At 45.7% G+C, this 21,704-nt stretch overlaps 1 protein-coding gene across 2 annotated transcripts in view; it reads right to left on the bottom strand.

The window, feature by feature from the left end:
* Positions 1-21,704, bottom strand: part of NCMAP (non-compact myelin associated protein) — a 347,688-nt gene that overhangs the window by 45,538 nt on the left and 280,446 nt on the right. For both annotated transcript variants that reach the window (XM_069622709.1, XM_069622708.1), the window contains exon 2: positions 4,431-4,527. In XM_069622709.1, the coding sequence (XP_069478810.1) occupies positions 4,431-4,515 (85 nt within the window). In that variant the 5' untranslated portion in view covers positions 4,516-4,527. The remainder of the gene's footprint in view (positions 1-4,430; positions 4,528-21,704) is intronic.

Here is a 21,704-nt window from a genome sequence, read left to right as displayed (position 1 = left end):
CTGGTAGCTGAATTCCTCGTCATGAAGACTAAAGACGGGACACTGGAAGGACTTCTGCAGTGGGAAACGATGGAGAAGGCTCCAGGCAAGAGTTTAATCACAGCTGGATGTGGCTCTGTGTGTTTTGGCTCATTTTTCAGGGGTCAGAAGAAGACTGAATATCGTTGGTTAGAGTTCCGTTGTTTGCGTGGTTCAGCACTCTGATGAGGGGACTTTCTCAGACTCAGTTGATGTCTCTGGAGGTCCCACAGGATGATTCCAAACTTTCAGCTTGATTCGGAATTTGGATGACCATGCATCGCACAATGGCTTGAGATCCCAGGGTATTGAGGTATTGCAGCCCCACAAGAACGCAGCATGATGTGGGATGGGTCAAAATGCACAACGTTTTGAGTCAAGTAGATCTTACCAGTCTCTGGGTTGGGGTCATCTTTTTTGGGATACCCAGGTCGATTGGAAGGAAGGGTAACATCAGGCTCTGGTTAAACAGCAGGCTCTCCTGTCACTGGGAATTGCAGAGCAGATGCCATCGTTTCTTAATCTTCCTCTTTGGCTTCAGCTCCAGTTGTCGACTTGTCAGCAGCTTCCAGGTTTGGAGTATTTATCAGGAACTACAGCCCAACATCTGCCTTCTCTCCCTGCATTTTACAGCAAAGGGCGGTTTGGATGTCCAATCAGGACAGCCAGTCCCCTGTGGGAGTGTGTTCATTTTAGGCAAGGGTAAAGACAAAGGGATGCAGAGTTTTGGACTCCTCCCTCGCTCCCTGCCTTTCCAGAGACTCTGGAGCCTGAGCGGGGAATCCACAAGATTCCCGCCAAAGACAAAACAGCCAATGAGGTCGATCCCACCTAGAATGGCAGGGGAAGACCCCAGAAACAGCAAGCACACAAGAAATGGTAAAAAATAGAAGGAGCCCACCATTTTAGCAAAATGGTGTCCCTTCTTTGCATTACAGAGGCTGCATTAACAGCCTGCGAGCAATGAAGACTAATACGCCATAAAAGTAGTGACACTGCCACCAGCCATTCAAGGAAACTTGCAATTGCAACACAATGTTACCAGTTAAGTAAGAAACACCCAGCGCTACACATAAGGTGGGGGTTTGCAGGCTCACTATATAAAATGTAAAGAGGATTAAAATCCCTCTTTGCTACTTGGGAACAGTAGTTCACTCAAGTACATGAAAGAGAAATTAACAGCAGAGCCCGTAGGGGCAACCCAGCCTAAGCCCAAAAGTTGTAGGAAACTAGAACTTCAACCATACACTATGGAGAGACATAAAAAGGTCACCCATAAATAGAGTAAACACAAGGTGAGCGGGGAAAAAAGATTGCCCTTCACCTAGGGATAAGGTAAAATAGTTACCTAGTGAAATCAAAAAAGTTCTGGGGTTGACGCAGCTCAGGAAGATGTATCATTGATATGAACATCTTACCTAACAGTCAGTGGAAGGACAGCTTGACAGAAATACCTGCTTTAGATTCTCTGAAGCCAGTGCTGACGAGACCTTTTCTACAAAATCCTCGATTGTGTCGATTGAAGACAAAGATTGCTGTTGTATTTTGGAGTACAGACCACTAGGTGGCAGTACAGCAACAATGGAAGCACATTCTAGCCAAACAGGAGCCGTTTAAGAAGATTTATCAAGGGGGTTATGTCCTATTGCAGCAGATAGGTTGACCGTGTTATGGCCTATATGACCTTGCTTGGGTATAGTTGGAGGCCACCCCCAGTGGGTATTTCAGGTAGATGGGCATGCCCATGGGGTCGTGACTGCTGGCTATTTCCCCAGGCAATGCCCTGCAGGCACTGCAAGTAGGCTCTATCTGCACAGAGGGGCTCGCTGAAAGGATTAAGTGGCCGCAAATTTACTTGGCCGACTGAGCTTTTACTCCCTTCGAAGATGGCCGCCTGGGCCGACTCATTTCCATTGAGTCTAGCTCTTTGTGCCCTCGCAACACTCTACCATCTCCAGGCTGCATCTATTGTAGCAACCCGGCCCTCCAATTGATGGAGGCATGAAGCAATCAGAACTTCCCCCCGCCTGCGGGCTTCGCCGGCCCACCACTGAAGGCTCATGCTTGTCTGGGCTTGTCCGGATGGCGCTGCGGTGCTACCGCTTCTTTATCCTTTCACACTCCTGCACAACCTCTTTCTCCAGCCTTCACTTCATGTCCCGCCCGCTCTACCTGTGGTGCTGTCCTATTTTCTTCTCTTCCTAAGGTAAGGTGCCCCCCTCTGTTCCCCGTCTGCACTTCCTTGCTTACACCTGCCTGCCCCCCCTTAATTCTCACCCCACAGCAGCACTTGCCGTGATGTATGCATGCTGACCTTATCTCAGTCTACTTAACCTCTTTTCACCTTTCACTTCTTCCCCCTGAGCTGATTGCTGCCTCCTCCCATTGCGGTATTGTATCATGATACCTCCTCACGTGTTTCTCCGTTACTCGCTTCTGACCTCACTCCTCCGGGTGCAACCTTGCCGCCCACTGGCTACCGGGGTTGCAGCGCTCCTGTACCTCCCGTTACTTCCTTGTCTGCTCGTTGTTCTTGCCACTCGTCTACTCCTCAGGCCCGCTCATTTGACCACTCTGGCCTGCCCAGGTCTCTTCTTGTCACCCTATCACCAGTCCCTGATACACTGCCCTTCTGTGCTTCTATCTGTATCTTGTCCCTTCTTGTCCCTGCATCTGCCCCATAACACACAGTGATTCTCACGTTTCTTGCTTGTCAGCTACCTACAACTGCGTAATTGACATTTTTGAATTGCCTTGCTGTGTTTACACATTCCTGCCTTAGTCCAAAGGTTTGTCTACTCCCTCCGCCCCGTGCTGTGTTCTTACCGACCTCGCTGTTACCACCGCTTGTCTTTTCTCAGCCCCTGTGCTGTGGCTTGCATTTACCGATCTACAACCATTGGTCTGACATTTCGAAGGCCTGTACTGTGTTCTGCATTCACCTGCCTGCAACCTCTGGATTGCCATTCCTAATGCCTGTACTGATTCTCATGTATGTACTGATTCACCGCTCCACCTGACTCTGCCTCCTACAATTTTCTTGCACCGGATGTAGCCCCTCGCTCCTCGAGGCACGGCTTTTCCAGCCTGCAGTCGCCCTTACCTGCTTATTGACAATTGCTTGTCTGCAGGTCTGAGGTAGCCCCTCTTGCCATGAGGCGAGGCTGTGCCAGTCTGTAGACTTTCATACATGTTTGTCACAATTTCATGTCTGATTTTTTCCCCTTTGCAATGTTCCTACTTGAACCTGCACTTTTAATTTGTTTTTCATTTGTACCTCTACCCCTTTCTCCCCCTACTTTTCCCTGCCTCCCCCTCCTCCTCTTCTTTCATGTCTCAGCATTTGCATGATATGAATCGCCTCACAGCCTTGTAGGAACACTTTTTGTTGTTTTTCAACCTTTCCTCCCCTTCCAGCGCTGCCCCTTCTCCCCTTACCCCTTGCACTCATCCTATAGCCCTTGCACATTCTGAATGTTTCAAGACCTTTTAAGAATGTTTTTGTTTTTGTTTTATACCCTCTCCCCCATCCCTTCCCCTTCTCCTTGTCTTGTTGCGCCTTGAAACACAACTTTGCTATATTTATTTTTTTAATTTTCTTATTTATTTAGCAAGCGCTGAAAGCCCGCAGGCATCAGGGCGCCACAAACACACACAAATAAAAAAATGTAGGACAACCCCATTATGTGCAAGCCCACAGGGGTACGGCGGATAACAAGTGTTTTTAGGGTGTGCAGTGCATGTAAGGCATGTCCTCAGGCACAGTGGGCATGAGCACTACGCGTGGAAGTAGTCCACTAGACCCACTACCGGCCGGGCACGCTCACGTTCCTTCTACATACTGGGGCTTGTAGTTTACATTTTCGTGCAATGAATGGGCTTGCAAGCAGTGGTCGAAGTGTACAAACAGAAGTAGAACTATGTCCCCTACTGGCTGCCCCTTCTTCCCACACAATGCATCGTCAGGCCCCCTCCATCAAGCAATACCAACCACCAAACACATGCGCCTACTGTTTAAGGGAACATTCAGAGCAGTGCACTGAAAGTGCACGTTTCAACTGCTTCCTACATTCCGGAACGGTTTCTTTTTAAAATAAAAGTATAGGAACTGTAAAACTTAATTAAAAAAAGTAGAGGAGGACCGCTCCCAGCCACTTTGACCACTTTTTACAAGTGCCAGCATGTAAAGCCAAGCTGGCTGAAAATTTTACCTAAGCCCTGGAGTAGGTTGCCAGCCATATGTTACAATCTGAGATTGACCAGCTCCTCAAGCACATACAATTCTTTGGTTGTACACTCACGGAGGTTCTTAATGATCGAACTAACATTTCCGTTAAATTGTGTGTGAAATATAGATTCTTAATTAAGCACATAGCTTAAGGTTTACGTAGATATACATGAAGTGCCCTTACTTTGATACAGCAGTTGTTCTCTGGAGAGCGTGGTTATGTGCGCCGGCGTTAACGTTGTGTTCATCGACTGCGTCGAAGCTGCCATCTTGACGGTGGTCTATAAGGGGCAAACATAGGAAGATGAAAAATGTGTGACTGTCTTACTCAAAATAGACATAATCGGTTCTACATGAAAATGCAAAAAATAAAATATTGTTCTACATTGAATAACATAAGTAGGTAAGCCAAGATATTTACCTGCAATATTTATCATAGCATCTTGATATTTTATCATGCCTACCCCTTTCTCTAACCACCCATAAAACCAAGGCACCCATGCTTTATGATTGGAACCCTCAAACCCAAAACAATCTCCTGTTCCAACTAACCCTTAAATCCCCATACCAATGTACACCCCAGTAGTGGTACCCCATTACGCACTCTTTTTTTCCATCTCCAAAACGCTCATCACCTCCCCACCTGTCAATAGTCTGTTAATGATTGTTTTATAACTTGATTTATTTCTGCCACATATAATGAACAACTGTATAAAAAAGTTATATTTCAATCTACACTTTTCATTAGAAATGTTTACTTACTATTTACTTATATATACAAGAGGAACAATGGCTCTTTTGATCGCAAAAGAAGATAACATAGATAAGAAATCAGATTATATGGGAAGCAGTGAGCGTCTTACAATGGGGCGAGGTTGAGGGATATTCTAAGCAGGTTGTGGAGGGGAGTAAATGGAACAGTCACTGGGGACAACATATACATGGACATACATAGATTAACGATGATGAACATTGGGCATTTTTAAGTGCTGGTAGGCATTACGGCCAGCTGTGCTCTGGACGTGGCCATGATGGATGAAGTGCTAGAGACGGAGGCAGAGGAAGTAAGAGACAGAGCAGTTTAGAGGCGAGGGAGAAATGCTGGCTAGCAGGCAGATGACAGGTAGGTTAAGAGGGCAACCCTGAGGGAGGAGCTAGGCTTCAAATCAAATCTGTGTGGACTGTTTCTCGGATTTCCGGGGGAAGAGAATTCCATGTAAGTGAAGCAAGAAGAAATAAGGCGCTGAAGTGAGAGGAAGCACCAGGAGGGTGAGTAGCCACAAGGAAAGTCCAGGAGGCAGACCAGTGATTACGAGAAAGCTTATAGAGTTGGATAGAGGAGGATAGATATGGTGCTGCCTTACCAGGGATAGAATTGGATAGAAATGTGAACCAGGAGATGAAATGTATATCTGGCATTGTTTTGCATTTGCCATCTAGACTGGTAATGGTAGGAGGAAGTATGTGTGAGGTGAGGGAGTTCAAAGAGAGTCCTGGTAGAAAAGTAAATGATCTTGTTGAGAGGACAGAAAAATAGTTGGGGAGACCAAAGAGAATGCTGGCACAGTAGTCCAGTTTAGAAAAGACAAGAGTGGTTAAGAGATGCTTGGTGGTGTTGAAAGGAAGCCGGTACCTGATATTCCTAATATCTAGGAGGTTGAGGTGAGCTGCTGTTCCAGTTTTGGAGATCAAAGTAAGTAGAGAAGGTGTGAGAAGGGTCATAGATGATGCAGATGTTTCTAGTTGAAGAAGAGTAGGGGAGAGCGTCAGGTGGGAGCTCGACAGGGAGAGGAAGAGATGAGAGAGAGCTTTTGGCAGGGTCTGTTTTGGGAGAATTTGACATCTGAGAGTGCTAAGCCAGCCAATGTTTAATGGCAGAGAGACAGTTGGATATTTTGATAGAGAGTTCAGAGAAGAGTTTAGGAAAAGAGAAGAAGATATGGGTGTCCCAAGAAGCAAGAGTATCAAGGAGATCAGAGTGATCAACAGTGTCAAAAATAGCAGACTAGTTAAGAAGAATTAGGATAGAGGATAGGTTGGAGTGCTTAGCAGAGGTGATGAAGTTGGACACATTCATGAGAGCAGTTCTGTGGTGGGACAGGAGTGTAAACCTGCTTGTAGGGGTTCTCAGATTTTGTGGATTTCTAAGAAATTAGTAAGACGGTTAAACACAACCCTTTTGAGCACTTTACAGTAGTGCGGAAGGAGAGACAAAGGGCGAAAATTAGCCAGTTGGTTCTGGTCAGCCCTTGCTTTTTTTTTTAGGATAGGGCTGCTTTGGAAACAGAGGCAAAGCAAGCAGAGTCGTAGGACAGGTTGAAGAGTTCAGCAAGGTGAGAGGCCACTAAAGGGGCAATAGCTTGACTAGCGGAGGAGCAAGAGGGTCTGATGGGGCACAAGAGGGGTTAGCTTTCATAAATAGAGATAGCTCTTTGTCAGTATTAGTGTGACAAAAGTGAGAGATAGAGACAGAGGATGATGGTCGAGTAGGCAGAGTGCAAAATGTAGGGGGAGGGAGTGTCAGGAAGGTTAGGAGAGAGTCTCTAATTCTGAACATTTTTGCAGCAAAGTATTGAGTGAGGTCATTAGCTGTGAGAGTGGAGTTGACAATCATAGACTTAGGAGGAATGAGGAGTGAGTTTAGGGTGCCCTGCAGCTGGTAAGGAAGGTTGGCGTTAGAGTCAATGAGGATTGGGTAGAATTCCCTTTGACTATCAAGAGTGGACTTAAGAGAGTTCAGGGCAGAGAGGTAGAGTTGCAGGTCCCTGTGAGAGTGGGTACACCTCCATTTGCGTAGCAGCCGACACATGTATGTGTAGAGAGAGCCTATGAATGGGGTGATCCCTGGCTGAGGATGCAGAGACTTAGGGTTGAAAGTAAGCAGTGGGAAGTGAGAGGAGAATGAGTTATACAGTAGGGCCTGGAAGGTGGAGAAGGCAGTTTTGGTGGAAGAGGTATCGGGTGTGAAGGAGGAGAGTGAGCACTGGAGGGCAGAGTGAAAGTGGGGGAATGGCAGAAGGTATACATGTCATTTTAGTAATGGGTGAAGCAAGTGGTGAGGAAAGGTCAGAGGATGGAAAGGAGATGATGGTAGAAACAATTGAGTGATCACAGTAGTATTAGAGGCTGAGAAAGAGGTGGAGATGAATAAGAGATCCAAAGAGTTACCCCCTATGTCGGTATGTAGGTTATGGATAGAGCGGAGAGTGTGGCCACTAAGAAAAAATGGAAGTTCAGGTTTCTAAGAAGTGGTTGGAGAGGGAAGGTTAAAGTCAATGAAGAGAATGAGGTGATGTTTAGTGGAAAGAGAATCAATGAGTTGCCCAAAATCATTAAAGAATGGTATAGTGGGACCAGGAGGGCAATAGATGGAGATGATGTGAACCGAGCAAGGCAGAGCAATAGTAGAGATGCTGAATTCAAAAGAGGTAGGAGAGGACGTGGTATTGGAGAGTGAGGCGGGAAGAGAGTAGGGGTCTGACGCCTCCACCTCTGTGGAGTCGTGTAGGAACACTAAACTGGCAGTGTCAGTTGGAGAAATCCAGGTTTTAGTGGTAGCAAGAAGGTCTAGAGGAGGAGAGCTGGAGTGAAAGTAGTCAGTGTTAGGAAATATTTCTATTTACAGCACCTTTCCTTCCATTTCTATAGACCCCAAAACTTTTATTTTTATTTTTGTATATGACCTGCTCTTTTTACAGTGCAGTGAAGCCTTTAGCTTCACTACACTGGCTTTTGCTCATTTGTCATGGGGAAATGGACATGTCCTTCAGGCTGTCAGTACTGGGAAACATTGTTTCTCTTAGTCTTGTTACTTGGTTACTACTTTTAGTGGTATCACTTGTGGTAACTTTTTATCATTGCACAGTGCATCTTACAATGCAGTACAATGGGGTACACTTTTTATTTTACCATAGCCTAATACTCAGAGGATTTCTGGTAACTCTAGGTGTGCTAAATGGACAAGCTGGTGGCAGCAGTTACTTTTTGCTATTTTTTGGTGCATTTTCTTTTAGACTTACCACGTTTACCGTGTTTTGCTACTAACTGTGGCTAGTGGTCAAACATGGCCATGCCACAAGGTTTTTCGCTTGTCCTTTGGCCATCTTGTGTTTTACCCTTCTTCCTAGCCTTTGAGGCCAGGAAAATCCTTATATGGACTACCAGTGCCCGGGCGAGCTGAGACACTTGGCTAGCTACTGGAGGGCTTTGTGTGTTTGCTGCCAGGATGTGGGTGGGGACTGTCTTTCTGGTCCCTGATTGGACCACTGCTGGTGTGTGTGTGTGTGTGTGGGCCAGATCTGTGATTGGCTAGTGTGAGTTCCGCTCTTACCTGACTTTTAGGATAAGAAGAGGACACCTGCACCCACTCTAAAGAGATCCTGGAAGAAACCGAGGGAGCCAAGACTCCTGTCCAGCGCAAGACCCGCAAGGAGACCGGAGACCCGTTGGAAGGCCTGGCGGCCAACTTCTGCTGCTGTCCTGGAAGATCCATGTCTTGTAGGTAATCTTCAGCAGTCCTGCAAAGAAGCTGTGACTCTTGGAGTGGAGGGAACAGCCATTCGCGACGTGAGCTCGGAGTCCTATGAAGAAGAGCCTTCGGAAGGGCCCCTGGACCGCCTATTGGCTGACCAGCTCTGTTTTGGGATACTGTGCTGCAGACGTTGCCATTCCGAGTTGAGCCATGGAACTTGGGGAACTTCAGTGTGTGCAACAAGACATGCCTCTGCAGAATTTTGTGGTCCTAGCATTAAGGAGACCCTGAGATAGGAGGCAAAGTCTGACTGCGGCAAGTGAATCCCTTTTCGTCGCCGTGCATTGGTACCCGTCATCCGTAACTGCTTGCCTGCGTCCAGTACTGTCCTACCTAAGAGGAGCACTGCATCGAGTTCTTTTGCATTTCTCAACTGGAAGACCTTGCACCAGCATTAGTCGCCAACCGTAGGATTGTGCAAATCTGCAGCCCCTGGAGAGGGATCAAGGATTGAGGCTGGCAGCGGGAAAAGTGATCTCAGACCCTCTTCTTTCAGACTTGCTAAGTCCCATGAAGAATCGGAGTACGGGGTGGGGAGATTTGAAGCAATACTTGCCTGAACCCCTTAACTCCCTTTTAACATTTTGGTAACTTTTATAAACTTGTGTATTATTTTGGTTTTGCCATTGCTTGTTCACACATGCACTCCGAAAGCTGAGGACATGTTTGTTAGTTCGATTAACTTGTCCCCTAATAGTTGGAACTGTTTATTGGACCCCAGAGATACGACCTTCACAAAACTATATGGAACTTTGTTGAACTTTTGGGTACAAAGACCCATACATTTTAGGGATGGACTTCTGAAGTTAGGATTGAATCTCTGGACCAGTAGTGCTTATACTAATCTGTACCATCCTTTTCAGGGGTTTGATGTGTATTTTGCCCTACTCCAGTGATTGTGTATATGTATCTATTATTAATGTTGTGTGATATTATTACCTATTCATAGTCATTTTTTACTGTGTTATTTGGCTGTAAGTAAAGAAGTACTTTTATACATGAGTTTCCAAGTGTGTTCCTTGACTGTTTCACTGGGTGTGCTCATTGTGGATCCCATACAAACTCACCACCTCTTGAGACTTAGCCTAGACCGAGTGGTCTAGGCTAAGTCTCAAGAGGTGGTGAGCTTGTATGGGCCTTGCTAAATTGAACTGGTTTGGCTACATCTTCCAGAGATTTCCATGTCACAATACTAGGTTGGCCTTCTATACATTTGTCCACCAATCAGTCCTAACAGTCAGTGATACATGATGTTTTGTTGATTACAGACTGAGTATCCCAGAGCGCAATGTACAGTTGATTAGGCAAGGACGAGCATAGAAGTGGAGTCTCAGAGGAAAAGAGGCGAGGTGGATAGGTGTTAGAGGAGGTATGGTTAGCTCATCAACTTTGTTTCTTACAAGGAAGTGGAAGAGAGATTGAGTAATGGGCGTTTCGAGTTGTGAGCTATATAATAGGGGTAGGAAAGGAGGAAGTGGTTGCGTGATTGGAGAAAGCGTAGGGAGAGGGGATTAGGAGGAGCAGTAGGAGCAGCGGAAGTGAATGCACTATAGGTGAGTAGCACAGTGTGGAGAGAAAGCACAGTAATTAGGAGGCTGGGGTACTCACAGGTGCAGGTTTATGCAAATAGTTGTTTTAGTGGAGTGTTGGAGTTTGATTTGAATGTTTATGTGCTGTATGCAAGGTACTTTTGTGGCAACCTGTGGCAAACAGGGGCTAATAGGAAACACAGAATGAAATGGAGAAGTATTTAGTAGCAACCCTTAGCTCGGACTTCCCTTAAAAGCGGACGACAGGGAACACAGAATGAAATAGAGAAAGCTATAGCAGCAACCCTTAGCTCGGTCTTCCCTTAACAGGGAACACAGAATGAAATAGAGAAAGCTATAGCAGCAACCCTTAGCTCTGTCTTCCCTTTGCCCTGGACTCCTGGGCCAATGGACGCCCAAAGGACAGTGCTTATATGCCCAAAGGTACTTTGTCAGAGGTCACAGGGCAGTCCCTAGATCGATCGTGGATGCTTCTTTTGGGTCCCCCTATGTCTGCAGGCAGCCTCTGGCAGATGGAAAGAGGTGTTCTGGTGGTGTTGGGGTGTTGCTTCCACCCCAGTTAAAGCCCCTCTTGGAGGGGAAAGAGCTTCCAAAGATGGCGATTTTGGGGCTAGAGGTCACAGAGCAGTCCCTAGATCGATCCTGGGTGCTTCTTTTGTGTCTCCTGCTAATTAAAAGAAAAAATATGTTTTCTTTTTCTGTGTGTTCTATCGAAGAACTTTCGCTTCAGTATTTTTCTAGAACAATTTATTTACTGCCTTTTTTGTAGCAAGATGTGTGCGGGTGGGGGTGAGAGGAGATCCATACTGTCACAGCCAAACAGCCACCCTCCATTTTACGGCAAAAATATAGTTAATAAAAAGTGTAGTAAAGAATCTGCAGTGAAATTTCATCAATAAAAAGTCTGGATGCCCATTATTTCACTTTTTGTTTTGCTTTAAAGATTTTTTGGGGGGTATTTTATTTAGATTTATATAGCGCCTAACGTCTAAGCGCTGTACAAAGATAAACATGGTACACAGAGAGTGAACATGTTACAAATTAATAAACATTATGACGAAGAAAACGTTTTTTTATGACTTTTTCACTGGTCACCACATCTTTCTACTGCTACTCTGACAGAAATTCCCTTTATTTTATAGCTTTAACCCGGATTCCTCGATAACCACAGCATGAAGTAAAAGTAGAGAGAATTAATGTGATAGTGTTCGGGGCCATCATGATGGAACCATGCGAGCATCATGTCAGCAGCATTGTGAGCCGGGCGCACCAGGGTAAACCTAGGCCTTGAGGTGTTTTCCGAACCAGACTTGAATGGAAAAGAAAATCACACAAAGAGAGGCATTCCGGATAGGCATAGCTCCTGCAGCGCCACCCTGTGGAGCCGGGCAGCATTCATGGAAAGGCCGCCTGACTCCAAAAGGGCCCTTGTACAACCTTGGCGTTCAGGGCCCGGCTTGGGTCACCATGCAAGAAAGCCACTTGGGAAAACGGTACTCTCCTATGATTCCCACTGATCCAACACCCCGCTCCTCGATAACCACACATCTGTTATAGTTATCTTGTTCAGGAGTCCAAGAGTGGCAAAAGGGAGGAGGAGGTGAGAGATCTAAAAAGAAAGGAAGAACAGAAAGAGGAAGTGACACATCCAAGGAGAACGGAAGGATGGTGAAGCATTCAAGGACATGGGGTGGCAAATCGATGGTGAAAGGAGGAGGCAGAACATATAAGGTGTGAAGAGGGAAAGGTAGCCCAGATAGTGATAGAGTAAGAATATGAGGTGGTAGGAAAAGGTGGAGGAAGAGAACAAAGAGGAAGGAAAGGAGGCAGGCATGAAACATCCAGAGGAAGGGGGATGGAACGCAAAATACAGAAGAAAGGTGTAGAAACCTCAAGGTCTGGGGAGATAAGAGGAAAAGGAACAAGGAGTGAAGAGTGAGCGGTCAAGGGCGGCAGGGCCAGCAGGAGAAAAGTAGGGGGCAACAAGCAGTTGGTGCTTTAAGGCCTGGGTCAGGATCCTTCTCCTAAGCAAGTGGAGAGGGGGCATCTCCAGACTCCGAGCTTTTACAGAAGCAAGGAAATCAGGGGGGGATCCCTGCTATGGTCATACGTGGATGGTGTGCATTTCCAAGAGCAAACAGGAAAGGCTGAAGTACCCTGGGGTCCGTCTGTTCTACAGCTTCTGACGTTGGCACCCCATCGGACAATGCAAGGGTACTGGGTGAGAGTAACTGAAAAATGAGCCTAGGAGGACCAACGAGAGACTCCGACAACATCTGCAGTGGCCAAGAAAGAAGTGTTCAGTGCACCATACAATCCCAGAGACTGTGAGTGACTGGTTAAACCAATCCAAGGGGAAGCTCTAACTAAGGGAGAGAGGACGACGGTCCTAAAGGAAGTGAGGGATCAGGTGGGATACTGGAGTGTCCATCTCCATCTCTATTGTCACAGTCAAACCCAATCTCTTTCATAAGCAAAACAAACAAGTGAATAATGAACTTACTACTGGCCTTGAGTCATTTCTTGGATCCTGGACCATCACAGCATGTGTAGTCAGGGAAAGTATTTGCAGGGTCAGGCGTTAAAGGGCAAATCGCTTCAAATTCATCATTTTAAGACAGATAGCCATATATTATTGTTCAGATGAATGTTGTTGGGACAGCACCCGCGGTGGAATTGTGCATTCTGCTGTGCCTGGCCGCTGACTGCGGTGCTTTGTGCAGCCAGCAATTGCTAACCTGAAACAGTGAGTGGGGGTATACAAGCCGGGAATTTACACTTGCCCCTATCCACTGGCTAGTGATAGTTTCTTGGCGAGTAAGAAATGGCATGCTCTGTGCATGTGAAGAACTGGGGTGGTGAGTGACTTTTCATGTCTAGCTAGTAGCTTTCAAATTGACATTGTTACATCTGTCCGCCTCCCTGCCTGTGATTGTTTGAGCCAGAGTGCTCTTGCAAAGCTAAACATTACAGCTGAGCAGTGTGGACATATATCCCAGCAAGGGGAATATATATTTCTGCTAGGGCGGATGATGGTTCCATGTCATTTCAATGCCTGTAATTACTTCGAAGTAATGACTTTGAATTTTCACTTTGATTTTCTTTCTTTTAAATTTCGGGTGTTCCCCCTGCCCTCTTCACTTCTGACCCTACCCCAAGGAAGCCCCCCCACCTCGTTTCACCCCTTAACAACAACCCCTTATATTTTTCAAAGTAATTACATTAAAGTAAATTACTTTGAAGTAATTACTTGCGTTGAAACCACAGGATACCATTGAGATACAGTATTAAACCGGGTATATAAGAAGTTACTGTGAGGAACCTGAGGGCGTCCTCACTTCTTTTCCCCCTGCATCCTTCTCTCAGGTGGCCAGGGAAAGACCATCGCTTTTGAATCCCGACTCTGGGGGTGAATATGCGAGGGAGGATCACCTGGGTGGAGAGAACTTGGGGAGTGGGGAGAGGACGTCCTTAGCAGAGACATGGTATCTCCCATTCCCATTTCAGAATGAACCTCATATCCTTCAAGCCTTTGTATGCTACTGTAAGCCTTTTCCCTTTTCTTCCCTCCAAAATGTCCCCAAAAACACTACTTCAATCCCTTGGATGAGGAAGAGACCAACTACGAGGATACATCCTCATTTGGGTGTGATAAATACATGTCAGCCTTATATTGTTACTACAGTCAAGTACCAAGATGAGGAAGAATCAACACAGAGTTATGCACACTTCCTTTAATTCAGATATCCCCCAAACACCACTCTGGTACTGAGACGAAGAAGACGGCTATGGAGTTGTACCGATGGAACAGCCAGGCATGTCCATCTAATGAGTTTCACTATGGTCAGGCAATTGAACTGAATGACCCACACCTGTGGTCATTTTACAATTCCAATAGGTATAAAAAGCCTTGCCGCACATCAAGTAGGAAACACAGAAGCTGGCTGCAGAAGCGGGCTGGAGAAGGAGGAGCAGGAGACACAGGAACCAGGATTCCCCCTTCATTGAAAAAGCCCATGAAAGTGTCCATAAAGAAGCCTGTGTTTTGCAACAGCCGCTTATGTGATTTTCAAGTCAAGAAACAGACTTATCTTTGTGAACCAGTGAAAAGTACTGATGACAAGAGAGCTGGGAAGTGTCCCAAGGAAAGGTATTGTTTTGAAAAGCTGGAAGATTTGAACTCTTGGGGAAGGGAACCCCCGATATTTTGTGAACTGTTTTGAACTTGGGGAAGGGGAAGATGATTACAAGCTAAGAGCACGAAGAAGCTCAGAACTTTATTTAAAACACTATTTTATTTTGATGCTGACATCCCTACATATTGTATACAGTTAGTCTTGAGAGCAAATATAGGATTTGGACACAGACAGTGTTTTGATTTGAACAGCCTGACACAGACTATCCTTAGTTTTCTTTAGGTAGGGAAACCCCACTTTAGCATAGGGCAAGTCAGGGTTTAATCCATCCTGCATTTAAGTTAAATACAACATTTGAGTACAACTTTGAATCTGTTGTCTGTGTCTACGTCATGATGCCTTCACATTACCTAGATATCCCTTCTCAAGGTATGAAAAGCCAATCATCTAAAAATATACACGGGGCAAAGATAATCCAGCAGTGTATTACGTTTGGTACAGAATATACTTGCAATTTTAGAAAAGAACATGACACAACACCATTGTTTGGTCTTGATGAAAGTGGGGAGTGTGACCCGGCAGAAACCGGCCAGCCATTTTCTCTTGAGTGTGTCTTGAGAGGGAGGACACCAGATAAAATAAATAATATCATACTATTTGGAACTTTTCTTTAAAAAAATTCTAAATGTGGCTACCGACATCATAATAAATTGACTTTAAGAGACCACACCTCATTTTCAATCTTTTGGTGGGCCTTTGTGATTTCAATGTTGGTTTGAATTACTCTTGGTGACATGTTATATAGCTAAATCTTTCTAGTACACCTTAGTGGGACCAAGGATTGACCATTGCTGCTAGTTTCTCTACATCATTCTCACATCCAGGCAGATTTACGAAAGAGAATCAGCCCATGCAAAGGGATTCTGCGTGGGGAGATTTACGTCTGTGAATCATTCCAGCTATAGAATGCTGGTGTTTTGGACTATGTGGGAGGGTATGGGGTGAAACCCCATTAAAAAAAAGTGTAACGTACAAGTGTCGACCAAAATGTGGTTGAAGTAAATGTGGTCAATGACACCTGTAAGGGTGCCGAGTGAGGAGACTGACACACGTGGCATGATTCACAAATCACATTTTATTTTTGGTTTCCAAGAAAAAGAAAACCCTACCTATCCCTAACTCCAAGAGGGGTGTTCCTGCCTCAACGTATATACTAAGGGTCCTGTCAGAATGTCCGAAATCAATAAAGTTCAATGTCCTGTGTTCAAAAACCTCAGTCCGTCCCTTACACTCTTACAAACACAAAAAGGTTGTTGGTCCAGAATAATGACTCCTTCTGAACAGCAGGTTCACACCCAGATTCTCCCTGGGGAGTTCTGCCTGAGAGAATGACTTATTTTTCCCAGACAGCAATCCTTTTCCTCAAGAGGTCAACGAAGCAAAGTTCCACTCAAGGCAAAGCAAGTTGAGTTTATAAAGTTCCCTTTACCAGGAGGAATGGCTCCCTTGCCCTGGCCTTTCCCAGGCGTGTATGACACAACAACACAAAGTTCTCTTCACTAGGGGGAATGTCTCCCTTCCCCTGGTCTTTCTCAAGGCTTTTATTACTCAACACAGTTCACAATGCCGCAGGGACTGACTCCCTTTGACCAGGCTTCCCTTCCAATTGCAAAATCTCTCATAGGTCCCAGACCTCTGCTCCTTTTTCTTTCTGCTTAGTCCTACTTGTTTCACTTCTCTGCCAGGCATGATCCTTAGAAAAAGTCTCTTGTAGGTCTCAGACCTCTGCTTCTCTCTTTTCCTGCTTGGGCTAACTTGGTTCACTTCCCTGTCAAGTATGATCCTTAGTAACTTGCTGTGTGGTTTCCTTTCTTCCCATGGGAGGAGGTCCCACACCCCTCTTCTTTATATTCAGGTACTTGGAGCCCTCTTCTTTCAAGTACCACCACAAGTAAGATGACTTGTGTGGTTCTCGTGTAGTGTGTCACAGACCCGTATTCTTTGTGTGCGGGTGCTGGGAGCCCTCTTCTCTCAAGTACCACCATGAGGAAGAGGACTCATGTTGTTCTCACATAGTGGTTGGTCCCAGACCCCTCTTTGCCTTTTGATACTTGGGTACCTTTCCTCCCAAGTTCTGCCATGAGGAAGATGACTCATGCTGCTTTCGTTTAGTGGGTCCCAGACCCTTAAGCTTCTCTTGTTGCGGGACAGACCTGGTTCACTTGCCTGCCAGGTACTGTGACTATGAAGATGCTGACTGCACCTTATTAGTTTCCCACCAGCCAGCCCGAGTGCTCTCCCTACCTCTAGGGATCCTTGCAGTGGGCTCTGGTCTGTCTGGGAACACTGCAGTCTCAATCTTCCTCTCGGCAGCGCAGTTTTTCCTTCATGCGCTTCCCAGGCTTCAGGAACACAGAGTTTCTCTGTGCCAGCTCGGCTTCTGATCCTTCCACTCAGGACTGGCCCTGGTCCTTGAAGCTCCCTTCTTGGTGTCCTGGTCTGCTTCTTTCCAACTTCCAGCACTGTGCTGGCTCCTGCAGCTCCTCCGGGGAGGACTAGACAACTGCTTCTTGAGTCTCTCTTCCTTTTCTACTCTACATTGACCAATGAGCAGCTGGCAACATCTAGACTGCTCATTATGGTTCCTAGGAGTACTCTTCATTGCTCTGCACCTCCTCCTCATCTCAGTGGTTGTCAATAGTAGATCTTTCAACCCCTCCCTATTCTTCCTCATCTCAGTATTTCTACCCTTGATCTCCCTTGGATCGGTTGTGCTCTTCACAGTCCCAGTACTTTCCAGGGAAATTGTAGGGTGACTATAACTCTTGATTCTATTAGGGAAGGAATTGTTGTTAAGGTTATATAAAGGCGGTCTATGGTCAAGTGATTGGCGGGGATACCAGGTTCTCTTAATATAGTCGTCACTGGTCCCACAGGGGATTTCCCCTCCCATGAGATCCATGCACTGAGTACCAACCCCAAGGGGACTATTGGGTAATGGCCTCACCTCCCTTGCCTCATTGGAAGGGGCTTCTCCTATGGAAGCAGTGATGACACCCTAGGATTCGTCACACAGGCAAGTGGACGCAATGTTTTGAGAATTGGGGGCAACATTTTTTATTTTAGTTTTATTTGCACAGTAAAAGCGTGTCACTTGAGTGCCCACTGGGTAAACACACAGCAAGGCTCCTAGGCTATCCAAAGAACATGATGGATTCGATGTGTTTTCATAGCCTTCTTTTTTTCCCCCCAAAGCTGCAATTTGTTTGTGCAGTTTTGATCGACATGAAGTACCCACCTTTTCTTTTTTTTGTTTTTTTAATGTGGGCCTCCTGCATGCCCCTGCCTATGCCATCGCCACTCTCCCACTCCCCCATTACCACATACACATGTATATGTATATGTAGTTGTTCGCACAGTTTTGGTCAAATTTGACCAAAGTGTCTTTTGGTGAACAGCGATCATTCACCAGGATTTCCCTTTTTACCTTTCAAAATCACCATATGTTGCTAAAAGCCACACTTTTATTCAGACTCTGGTTCACTAAAGAGCAGTCACCATATTTTGATGATCAAATGATTAGTGGTAGTGACATCACTCGCCCACTGATTTCTGTCTGAGGACCGAAAAAGAGACATCACAAAACCTATGAACCAGATGTCAGACATTTGTGTTACTTTTTGACAAATTTGTATTAAAAAGACCAGCAAAAACAAGTGACTAAAATTAAAAAAAGCTAACAAATCTAAGTGTGAAAATCAAGTGGTTGGATAAGTTAAATCCGAGTTGCAAAGCCTTCCAAAGAGATGGCTACTGTGGCGTTTAGAAAGAGGACGGAGACGCTGAGGACATTTTAACTTTTTAAAATTAAAATAATAAAGATAAGGACGATCTTTCCCTATTGCTAGAGGGTTACCCCAGCCTATACAAATAACTAAAGGGGCTCATATGTCCACAGTCCAAAACTAGTTCTAACTAACCCTACCACTATCTCAACTAATTTAAATTATGCTATGACAATATCTCCCCTCGCCGGGAATTCCCTCATGGTAGTCTCTTCATCAGTCAAATGTTCCCTTCAGTAAGTTATCTTCAAAAAGTCTCTTGTCACCTTCTGGCTAAGGTCTTGTAATTCTTTTACAGTGCACTTGGGATTGAGCGCCTCTCTTGGGACAGTTGTTCAACAGTTCTTTTTATCACTCTTTCTTGTACTTTGATCCAAGCTTATACGCCTTTCTGCTTCTTGTAACCTAGGCCTTTTTAGGTTGGGTATTCTTTGTAGGGACTTGACCTTCCCCGTCTCCTGGGGTTGCTCAGTTATCTTATCTCGCCTCTTTTCTGGTTCTCTTGATTTTACTTCCCATTTGTATTTAGATACTTCTTTGTCTGGTTTCCTCCACTCTTTATTTCCTAAACAATGGAATACTTTTGACTCTTCCAGGGTGTTTGTGCCCAGTTCTTAATATCTTCCTTTTAAGGCTTATTCGTTATTCTCTTTTTCACAGTAGGCCAGTTCCACTTAAATGGCTTTATGTCTAGTATCTTGTCAATTTCACTGGGGCAAGCTTCTCTTGCTCGATTCGTATGTCCCGGTGGCCTCCAGGTTCTCCCATTCATCCTGTGAACTCTGTATCTGCTGGGGAACGCTATCAGGTTCGGCACTAACTTGGTTCTCTCCCTCTGCTCTGGGTTTTCGTGATTGTCCTTGTTGTCGGTGTCCCGACCCCCGGTCATCTCTCTCGTTGCACCCGGGTCTGCATGTGGGTCGTACGGAGTCTTGTGGACTCTCCAGCCGGGTGGTTTTGACTCTTTTTGAAGTGGCGCACACCTACTATGAAGTCATTGTGGTCATGCCATCACCTGGACGAGGATCCCCTTCTCCTCGGGTCTCTTCTTCTCGGAAATGCCAGGCCTGCAGTGGTTCATTCTGCTGCTTAGGGCTCTTCAGAATGTCGCAGGCTCTGTGACTCTCCTCTGTTCTGCCTCCTCCTGGCGTCACGTCGTCAGGGGGCTTCCCCTGCTTATGCTTTTTTCTCTGGCTCAGTGCTTTGCCTCCCCTCTGCGGCCTCTCATTGTTCAGCCTACTGGTCTCCGTTAAATGTACGTCTCTTGATCATAATGGGGTATTTTAGTATTGTCTTCAGCCAAATCTTTAGCCGAGTCTCTGGATCTAATAATGTTCTTCATATCTCATAGTCCCATATATACTCCCATGGAGGATGTCTAGGGAGTTCCTCACATGAATGGGAGTCCTTGTCCCCTAAGGGGAGTCTCTCCCATTGAGGTCCCACTTGTCCAGACCCCTAGGGAGGCTCTTGTGGAGCGGGCTCACCTCCCCACCTCAAAGGGAGAGGCTCCCACTTGGGGAGAAGGGTTGAATACCCTTGATTTGTCACACTACCCACAACCAGGAAATCATTAAAGGGTGGACCCTCACTGTATACTAATGGGCATTGGGCACAGTGCTTGATTTGCAAAAAATAAGCACCAGGGCCTAAATATTTTTTAGCACTCCTGTTACACATCGGGGCATGCAGCTCCCAACCCACTGTTGCCACCACCCACGGCTGCTCCCCACAGTGTCAGGATATTTGGGGTTTAAGCTGTAACTCCCACCAGCTCATATGGGGCGATGGATAAACGACCAAGGCATAGGCACGGTTTACAGATACCCATCAGTCTAACACAAAATAACTCAACATGCTAGTTGTGTCTTGAAGTAAGGGAATGATTTCAGAGCTTTTTAAAAAACACATCAGTGTTAACATGTGCTCCAATTCTATAAGTGGCAAGTGGAACATTTTGACCATCTAGCCACAGAAAAAGATCAAATGTACTTTTCTCATTTAGAAAATTTATGAGCAAATTCTGAAAAAATCATGACTGACCTAATGAACTTACCTGTCAAACACTGCAGCTAGAGCCTTTTGTATAGGTTGGCACTCATGACAGGCACTGCTCATGGGCATTGATGTTTTCCCTGTCCGTTTACCCTGTGTTGGACATGCTAAGTCACTCAAGCAAACCTTGCTCTTTGAGGAACATCTGCCAATGCAGCTTGCTCCAGGTTTGCCCCAGGGGTGTTGCTAGGTCTGGAAAAGATCCGGGGCTACGCTAATGTCGGGAATGTCGGGACTCGCAGCTAGCTAGCCTTTTGGTTGCGGCCCCTGAGCTTCTATCCGGGGCTACAACCAGGAGACCCGGGGCTATAGCCCCCTAGAAACTCTTTAGCAACACCTCTGTCCAGTGGTCGAAGTGTACGAAAATAAGTAGTGCAGCTATGTTCCCTACCGGCCTGCACCCACTCACCACAAACCCCATTACTGCGCCACCTCCCACACACAATACATACCCCCAAACAAAGCTGCCTGCTGTTTAAAGGAACGTTCATTGCAGCGCACTGAAAGTGCACGTTTCAACTGCTTCCTACACTTTTATTTTACAATGAAACCATTCTGGAGCGGTTTCTGTTTAAAATAAAAGTATAGGAACAGTAAAGCTTAATTGAAAAAAGTAGAGGAGCACCGCTCCCGACCGCACCCGCTCACTTCGACCACTGCCTCTGTCCAGAAAACCACAATCCTTCTAATTTATCCCTATTTTAATTAAAGCCGCAAGCCGATGGGCAAGCCTTCAGTTTGGTGAATGGCAACAATGGCTTCCGTGTTTTGAGTTTACGTGCCGTGCGGCATGGAAGCCGCCTTGCGCGAAACCGTCTGCCAACGTTCAAAATGGCTTCCTACAGCCAAGGTCCATTATATTAGGTGTCTAAACAAAGCTAAGCCTTTTAATTAATGACTTTTAATTTATTCATAGATATTCTATATCTGTAGACCGAGTCTGGTGTCTGTGGAGCTTACTCAAGTGCGGCTAGTGTGTATGCAAAGATCCTATGTAGGTGTTGCCATTGCTCTATGACGTGAAGCGGGAAAAAGCAAGTGTCCCTTCAATATATTTCCAGAAAAACTCAATTTTTCAAAATGAATAGCACTCCATGTTGCCCAAGTAGGTAGCACTTTAGAAGTAATCGAAGAGAGGCTGATTTGGAAAGGTGCCAGATTGCCCTTTCCAGCCATAGGATGGTAAGCAACTCTTTCAGGACTGCTCATGCATGGCTAAGAAGGGCATCGACACCTAGGTTTATCTCAGGTTACTTTTACTTGTAGACAAAAAAAGATCTCCAGCCTTTTATTGGCACAATGGGGTCTGTGCCGTCTCCACACGACTGGCGTGTGGGCTTA

The sequence above is a fragment of the Ambystoma mexicanum genome, chromosome 11 (assembly GCF_040938575.1).
Source record: "Ambystoma mexicanum isolate Mex_15411 chromosome 11, UKY_AmexF1_1, whole genome shotgun sequence".
Taxonomy (NCBI): domain Eukaryota; kingdom Metazoa; phylum Chordata; class Amphibia; order Caudata; family Ambystomatidae; genus Ambystoma; species Ambystoma mexicanum.
The sequence above is the reverse complement of the archived record's forward strand: the minus strand, read 5'-3'. Positions and strand labels throughout refer to the sequence as shown.